The following is a 9,598-nucleotide window of genomic DNA, read 5'->3' as shown; positions in this document are numbered from 1 at the left end:
TTAGCGCCGCATGTCATGCACTGGTATCCAACATTGAATGATATTAATTATATACTCTCTTTTTTTTCGAAACACAGAAATTTAAAAGTTTGAATTTGATTATTATAATTTGAGTTTTGTTTTAAGTGTAATTATTTTGATAAAATTATTGAAAATATTTTTAAATATAACAAAATATCACTTTCTATACTGATAGATACATCCGACAGTGATAGACATATCTATCAGTGTCAGTGATAGAGATACTCATTGTTTGAAAGTTGGTGGAGTTGAATTGAATTGGTATAATATACTAACTCATTGTTTGAAAGTTGGTGGAGTTAAGTTGGTATATTTCACCAACTCACCCAACTCCCCATTCTTCTCATGTTTTCAGTGGCTCCACCATTGACCACTGTCACACTCTAAGAACTAACTTCGTGCTCCGACAACCACTTCCGATAATAACTCCAGCGATCAACTTCAAACTCCAACAACCACCTTCGCCCTCCAACAACCATCTCTGATGACAATTCCGACGTAGAAATCCAGACTATGACAACTACCTCTAATGCCAACTCCGACACCGACTCTGACAACCACCTTCGCACTACCAACTCTGACGACCAATTGGCTCTAACAAAAAATTCCGATGACCAACTCCGACAATCACCTTTTTAAGTTCCAACAACCACCTCCGACTACAAACTTCGATTAAAACCACTTTCGATGATCACCTGTGAGCGAGCAACTCCGACGACTACCTCGAGACTTTGACAACCACCTTCGACGACAAAACTCCGACAACTAACTCTAGTACCACTTTCATGCGACTATCTTTGGGCTTTGACTCCGACTACGATCTCCAGTTCTTCGATGACCATTTTCACCCGACTAACTCCAAGATTCAAAAACCGCCTCTGATGACAAACTTTGACAACCAACTCCAATACACCTTCATGTGACCAACTTCAGGCTCCGATAATCACCTCTAACTACAAACTCCAACAAAAATCATCTTTGATAATTAATTTCGCAACCACTTTCGACTACTATAAGACTGATGACTGTTAAAGTACATTGTAGGGTCGTTGATTATATAAAAAATATTATTCCGTCTGCATTAAATGTAATATTTATACGTAATGAATTCACATATCAAATGAGTTTTAAGAATATTTAGACAAAAAGTAGGTATGTAGTTGAAAAGTATGTAACATATAAAAAAAAAAAAAAACCATAAAATGAAAATTTTTTTCTGGAACATTTTCCAGCAAAAAATAGTTAAAGTAGAGATTTGTTATCTGATGATCTTCCAAATTTAGAGGAAGTAAAAGTATAACTGTTGAAGAAATGTGGTGACATTCCATTAGTTGTTTCGATAATGAGAGAGATTTAATTAAAAAATTCATGACATTGTAAAAAAAAAAGATAATAATGAAATTCATGGAGAAAAATTAGCTAGAATCAAAAGTTTGATTTCGTTTTAGTTTGCCATTTTATGTAACCATATTTCTACACAAAATGTAATGGGTTAATTGTTGTTCATTGCCTAAAAAGAAAGAAAGAAAAAAAGAAAGAAATATTTTAAAAATTAAAAGAAAAAAATTGCAATCCATATTCATTTTTGTGCAAAGGTATTGTAATTAAAGTGTGGGGTAGGAGAATCGAAACTTAAACCACGTGGTTAATAGTATGAACACTGTGCTAGTTGAGCTACGCTCTTGTTGGCAATCCATATTTTATTCAAACGAAGATTGGTAGAATTATTGAATAAAAAAGTTTCAAAACAAAAATAATAATCATAAAAGCTTATTATTTATAGTTCAAAAAACTGCATCAGATACACAACATATGAACTAAACTATGCACTCCAAACACAGATATATGAACTCTTACCAAATAACTCTATACCACAAATACAGACATATGAACTCAAGACATCATATCTCAATTCAGGTCCCAAACAACCTCTATAAGTTTTTGAAACTTATGTTTTCTTTTAAACGATGGTTTTTTTTCTTGGATAAATACATTCAACAACACTTTTAGGAACAATGTAAAACAACAAAATTAAAGAATTGCAAATATAACAATCATTGATAGACTCTAGTATATCACTAATAGACCCCTATTAACAATATGGTATATCATCGATAGACCCCTACTAACGTTATCAGACATGATCTATCACTAATAGACTTCGAAAGTAAAATATAAAATTTGTTATATTTGCAAACTCTTTAACATTGTACTATATTTACAAATATTTTAGATCTAATTAATATATTTACTACTACACACACTTTTTAAAACACACCAATAGAAAGTGGATAAAATAACCAAATATAGATGGTTAATTATCTTAATTTTTGAAAATGAAAGAACTAAATTATTACGAAATTATGCATTATTTCCTCCAACATAAAAATTAATTTCAATTATTTAAAATTTCAAGGAAATAAGGACAAATAATAATTGTAGAATTGTATTATTCTGTGGTATCATCCATCCCTTAGGCTGTCTATATTAACCCTTTACTCTTTTCCACCACCTCACGCCTTCTCCCACAAATCAAATGAAACACTCCGATACCATGGAGAAACCCATCGCCGCCGGAATTTCAAATTCCGGCAACCACCCTCAAAACCCCAAAAACAAATCAAGAAAGCTTCTAATCTTAGCCATCTCCTCCACCCTCCTCCTCGTCGGCGCCGCCGTCGGCATCGTCGCCGGAGTGACGACGAAATCGAAAAATTCCGGGAAATCACATGCCATTGTGAAGAGCACGTGCAGCAGCACGCTTTACCCAGATCTGTGCTTTTCTACAATTTCGAAAAGTGAAGGGGCAATGGAGAAAGTTGGGAATCAAAAGGATGTGATCGAGCTGTCGATTAATATTACGGTGAAAGCTGTGGAAGAAAATTATTTTAAAGTGAAGAAATTGTGTGGATTGAAAAATATTAGCCATAGGGAAAAAATTGCTCTTCATGATTGTCTCGAAACCATTGACGAAACGCTTGATGAACTTCATAAAGCTATTGTGGATCTTCATGAATACCCAAATAAAAAATCTCTTAACCAACATGCTGATGATCTCAAGACCTTGCTTAGCTCTGCCATTACAAATCAGGTATCTCCTCTCACTCCTCACATAATCATTTCCTTTTTCTTCCTTTTTTTTTTTTAATTAGGCATATTTTATCTATATTTTTTTTTTTTTTTATAATGATTGATATTTTTTTGAAATATAATTGTTGAATTCTTAGTTATATTTCAAAAATAAAAACAACATTTTAAAAACTATTTTTTTAAGTTTTTTTTTTTTTTAAATAATTGGTAAAAATAGTTAACAAAAGAAGAATTTTGAATGTAGAGGCTTAATTTTTAAAAACAAAATAGTTATCACATGGGACATAAATGGTTACTAAATGGGTATTCGTGTTTTATTTTTTATTTTTGAAAATTAAGTTTATTTCCTTTAAATTTCTCACCATATTTTATATGTACAAGAGTTAAATTCTTAGTTAAATTTAAAAAATAAAAATGAGTTTTTTAAAAAATATTTTGTTACTTTTTAAATTTTGACTTGATTTTTAAAAATATTGGTAAAAAAAAAAAAAAAAAAACTAAAACATAAAATTTAAAAACTGTGATATAATAGGAGTATATGTGAATTATTATTCAGTGTCTTACAATTATTTACTCCTCTGTTTTGGCAACTTTCCTATTTTAGTACTTCAATTCAATGTTTTAAAAATAGCTATGCTATGTTGCCTGTTTAACTTAATTTTAAGAGGATGTCATCTATTTATTAAATGGAAATTAAATGTTAGAGCCATAATTTAAATAAAAAAAAAAAAAACTAAAGTGAATAGTTTTGGGTCAAAATTAAATTATCTTGAAAGCGTAAGGGCATTTAGGTCTGATTTTTTTAGTATTGAAAAACAGAGACAAACGAGCCATTTGAGAGTAACTCAAGCATTGGAAAATTGTATTTGAAAGGAACAATAAATAAATAAGTAAATAACGTATTATAATAAAAATTACATAAAAAGTTCAAAGATTAAGGTAAGATTTAAATCTGATTATTTTTTAAGCATATAATCCAATATCTAAGGAATAAATAATGATTGAGTTGACATAACAAAAGTTATCTTCATGCAAATTAAAATATTTAACGTATTCATTTCACTCATATATTTAATGTTTTCTTCAAAATAATTCTTAATGGATAAGAAATTAAGAAAAAGTACATATTTATGAAATAGAAAACATAGGTTTAATTCACTTAATCTAAAGATTTAAACAGATAAATTAAGATAAATTTAGAATTTATCTGAATTTATTAGAGAATCAAATGTTTTTCAATAAATTCATTTTTATTTAAATTATTTTGATAAAAATCATTTAAAATATATAGTTTCAAAAGCAATTTTTATCGATTGTCAATTTTTTTTTTTTTTTTTAAGAATAGATTATTTTTAAAAGTAAACACTTGAAAATTTAAATTAAAAACACATCCGTAGGAGACATGCCTGGACGGGTTTTCGCACGACGAGGCCGACAAAAACCTGCGGGAAAAGCTAAAAGAGGGACAAGTGGAAGTGGAACACATGTGCAGCAACGCATTAGCCATGATCAAGAACATGACCGATACAGACATAGCCAACTACGAGGCTAAAATGGGAACAACTAAAAACAGAAAACTCATGGCGGAGGAACAGAACAACGACGACGACGGCATCCAGTGGCCGGAGTGGCTGTCGGCCGGAGACCGGCGACTTCTGCAGTCGTCATCTGTGAATCCTGACGTAGTCGTGGCGGCGGACGGCAGCGGGAACTTCCGGACGGTGGCGGCCGCCGTGGCGGCGGCGCCGGTGAAAAGTAGCAAAAGATATGTGATAAGAATTAAAGCAGGGGTTTATAGAGAGAATGTGGAAGTGCCGAAGAAGAAGACGAATATAATGTTTATGGGAGATGGAAGAAGTAACACTATAATTACCGGTAGCCGGAATGTTGTCGACGGCAGCACCACTTTTAAGTCTGCAACTGTCGGTTAGTTCCTTTTTATTTACTCGTTTTAATTAATTGTTTTCTTTAGCATATTTTAATTAAGACAAATTATGATAAAATATATTAATAGGCCGCCACACGCACGTGGTATAGTTTGTGACCTTTTACTCTTTTGGCATATTTTTTTTTAAAAAAACCCACCGAAACATTATTTCCTCTCTCTATTTATATTTTGAGATCAATTATTTCTTATATAATTATTTGATTTAAATATGATTTTTTTTTAGTACAATGGGATTCATACTACACACCTCATAGTTTTTAGCACATTCATATGTTGATTGAGCTACGCTCGATTTGGCAACGACTTTAAACTTTACTTTATTTTGATTTTTATATTTTTTATGAGTTAAATTATAAAAAATGTTCCTGAACTTTACACTTTGTGTCAAAAATACCATTGAAGTTTCAAAAATATCCTTAAACTTTCAAAATGAGTTCAAAATATCTGTTGTTGTTAGTTTTGAATAGAAATCTTTAAAGTTTTGTTTAAAAAAAACTCTTAACTTAATAAGAGTTCAAAAATACCTTTATTATTAGTATTTGAACAAAAATGGCTAATTTCTAGTGACAAAAATGACTTTAAACATTAAAAAAAATTAATAAATGATCTCACATATCAATTTGTTTGAAGTTTTGAAGTTCCAAAAGAACTAACTTTCAAATAAGCTATATATGGATATCATTGTTTTCTTTTTTTTTTTCATACGGGTATTCTCATATTTCTCTTAATTTTTCAATTTTTAGTTTACATTAATTTTCTCAACAACCAAAATTTTAAGTTAAAACATAAAATATCATAAAATTTCACACACAAAATTCCAAAATTAAATTCCTCCTGAAACATACCAAAACGATAAATAGTCAAATAAGTTTTTTATTTGACTATTAATATAGGTACTCTCATATTTATCTTAATTTTTCAATGTTTAATTTACACCAATTTTCTCAATAACCAAAATATACCAAAACGCTGCGACGCTAAAGGCCCCATCATGAAGCGCTTTGGAGAGCAAATTGGAAGGAGTGTCTCTTCATGTGCGTGTATCAAAGGGAGAGCGTTGCAGCGCCGTAGGCCAGCATTGCAACGCTCGCCTAGTAGATTGTCTCTGTGAATGGCGCGAGCACAAGTGTCGTAGTGCTTGCGCAATGCAGTGCCTCCCTTTGCTTGATTTCATTGTTTTGTCTCCCGTTGCTTGTTAATTGTTCCACGAATTGCATCCGAAACGTCCCGACGATGTATTTTGCTCAATAATCTATCTAAGAAGTAAAATAAATATTAAATTTCTAAGAACCAATAGATTTAGGCTGATACATTTTTTATTTGGCCTTTTATCGTTTTGGTACATTTCAAGAGGAGATTTTAATTTTCGAATTTTGTGAAATTTTGTGGTATTTTATATTTTAACTTAAAATTTTGGTTGTTGAGAAAGTTGGTATAAGTTAAGAATTGAAAAATTAAGATACATATGAGAGTATCTATATTAAGAAGGTGATGATATCTATATAATTTATTTTAAAATTAATTCTTTCCGAACTTAATTAAGAAAACTTCAAACAAATTGTTCAGTAGAGTAATTTAATTTTTTTTAATTGTTAAAGTCATTTTTATCATGAGGAATTAACGGTTTTTGTTCGAATACTAATAGTGAGGTATTTTTGAACTTTTATTAAGTTAATGATATTTTTGAAACGTTTTTAAAGTTCAGGAGTATTTTTTAAACAAAACTTTAACGGTTTTCATTCAAAACTAATGATTAAGGTATTTTTTGAATTCGTTTTAAAAATTAATATTTTTTAAACTTTTGAAACTTTAAGGTAATTTTTAACGCAATGTAAGGCCGAGGGCATTTTTTTTTTTAATAATTTAACCTTTTCTATATTTTGTAGAGTAAGTTTATTATTACTCTGTTCTTTTTATTTGGTGTTGTCCCGATCGTAGAAGAATCTCTTAAAGACACCTCCCATCCACTGCATGGTGGAGCGCACATGGCCTAAAGTTAATTTGTTACACAACCCTTGTTCTTTCTTTATCCTTTACCTTTTTTCTAGTATTCTATATATTTTTTTAATTATTATAAAAATATTGTTTTTTTTTCCAGCTATATATATTCTATATTGTAGTTATATATTTAATTTATTATAAACATATTGTAGTTTCTGAATTATTTATAAAATATAAATATTGTTGTTTGAAATAAGTAGACATTTTTTCTTCAGATGTTTATAATCACTTCAATGTAGATTTTTGAGAAAGCTAATTTTGTTGGAGAAAAGAATATTTTTCTCAAGTAATTTCTTTTGGTAACCATAAAAGTAACGCATATCTATTTAAAACAATAACGTTTTTATATATAATTTGAAAATGATAGTATTTTTATATTAAGATTAAAAAACGACAAAATATTAAAAAAATCCAATTCTGATTCGGTAAATCTTTAGATTCTTTTTTGGTGATTGTATGAAATTTTATATTTCCAAAAGGATATATTTTTTTTTTAGAAGAAAACTCGATAATTTTAATAAACTAAAACTATATGATAGATTTATGATTCATTTTTTTTTTAAAACTCTCATCTAAATTTAATAAATATATTTATATCGTGCATTTTTTAGTGAAAATAATTATCAACAAAATTGAATTTTAAGATATATCGAAGACAGCTAGATTTTGAGTTAAAGTACATTATCAAAAAGGAAAAAAAAAAGCCCTTTTCACTTTCAAGTTTCAATTCAATTGGTAATTGAAAATATATGTTATATATATTTGTTGAATTTACCTTTTCCTTCACTTTTTTTTTCTTTTATGTTATGAATTATGATAATATCTAAAGAAGGGAAAAATGAAATCCAATTTAATTTTTTTAAAAAAGTTTAAATACTGTTTTGGTCTCCGTGAATCTTGATTCATTTGGGTTTTTATATTTTGAAAGTATCATTTCGGTCTCTAAACTTTTTAATTTTAGTTCATTTTGATGTTGTATACTATCAAAAAATTTATTTCAATCCTTACACTTTTTGGTTATTTCATTTTCCATTTTATTTCATTTTTGATGAATTAAAATGGTTACTTTCTTTAAAATTTAGAAACTAGAAAAAACTGAAGTATAAAGAACAAAATTAAGAGAGAATATTTTAATAGTATAAGACAGGAAAAAATAATATTTAAATAATAATAATAATAAACATTGTGGTTCAAACTGGACCAATGTTCTGATTCATGAATCATGATAAACGTAATTAAATAAATAAAAGAGTGTTATCTAATTATTTTATGGATATTGACAGCTGCGGTAGGAGAAGGATTTTTAGCGCGTGACATCACGTTCCAAAACACCGCCGGTCCCTCAAAGCACCAAGCGGTGGCTCTCCGTGTCGGAGCAGATCTCTCCGCCTTCTACCAATGCGACATGTTAGCTTATCAAGACACTCTCTACGTCCATTCCAACCGTCAATTCTACATCAACTGTCTCATCTCCGGCACCGTCGATTTCATCTTCGGCAACGCCGCCGTCATTTTCCAAGACTGTGACATTCACGCGCGTAGACCAAACTCCGGTCAGAAAAACATGGTCACGGCCCAAAGCCGGTCCGACCCGAACCAAAACACGGGTATCGTTATCCAGAAATCCCGAATCGGTGCCACGTCAGATCTGCGGTCGGTTCAGAAGAACTTCCCCACGTTTCTGGGAAGGCCGTGGAAGGAATATTCTAGAACCGTGATTATTCAGTCAACGATTAGTGACGTCATTGACCCGAAGGGATGGCACGAGTGGAGCGGTAATTTTGGTTTGAACACGTTGTTTTACGGTGAGTATCAGAATACTGGACCGGGGGCTTCGACCGGGGGGAGGGTGACGTGGAAGGGATTTAGGGTAATTCAGAGTGCCACGGAGGCTGAAGGTTTTACCGCGGGTAAATTTATTGGCGGTGGGAGTTGGTTGCGTTCTACTGGATTTCCTTTCTCTCTAGGATTATGATAATAATGTGGTTTTTAACTTGATTTTTGTGATCGGCTATTCATTGTGGTAAATTTTTTTTTTTTAAATATTATTGTGTAATGTCGAATTACAATGATTGGGTGAGAGTGTAAGTTTGGTAAAAGCAATAATAATTACCAATGAGGAGCCTGTGTTCACATTAACTAATCAATGGTTTAACATTTCCATTCTAAAGAAAATAATAAGCTTTTATATTAGTAAATAAAGCTCATATGGGTAATGCAAAATAAAAAAACAAAAAACAAAATAAGTTGTGATTGTTTGAATTTATAAGTTTTGAGATTACTTTGTTTATCACTCTGTTTGAGACGTTAAGTAAAACATACAAAATGGTGTTTAGAAACTTGAGTTAGTTACATAGGTTTGAAATAGTTACTCTATAGTTCATTGAAGGTTATAGTTGTGAATAACAACTAATATAAAACATGTACCGCTCTATAATCACCCACTTCGTCCATTCAAACGGGATTCAGATACTCTATATATCTTTATGTTTGTGTCTAATATCTAAACTTAACAAAATATGGGTAAATGTAATGGGT

At 30.5% G+C, this 9,598-nt stretch overlaps 1 protein-coding gene across 1 annotated transcript; it reads left to right on the top strand.

Annotated features, from left to right (window-relative positions):
• Positions 1–2,528: 2,528 nt before the first annotated feature.
• On the top strand, positions 2,529–9,199 carry LOC120085827 (pectinesterase-like). Its single transcript, XM_090318217.1, has 3 exons — positions 2,529–3,112; positions 4,509–5,037; positions 8,344–9,199. Exons 1-3 carry the CDS (start codon positions 2,558–2,560, stop codon positions 9,033–9,035), a joined length of 1,776 nt encoding a protein of 591 aa, XP_090174343.1. The 5' UTR covers positions 2,529–2,557; the 3' UTR covers positions 9,036–9,199.
• Positions 9,200–9,598: the final 399 nt, after the last annotated feature.

The sequence above is a fragment of the Benincasa hispida genome, chromosome 9, assembly GCF_027475165.1.
Source record: "Benincasa hispida cultivar pf3 chromosome 9, pf3_genome.v1.1, whole genome shotgun sequence".
Classification (NCBI taxonomy): domain Eukaryota; kingdom Viridiplantae; phylum Streptophyta; class Magnoliopsida; order Cucurbitales; family Cucurbitaceae; genus Benincasa; species Benincasa hispida.
Note: the sequence above shows the minus strand (reverse complement) of the source record. Positions and strands in the feature narration are given on the sequence as shown.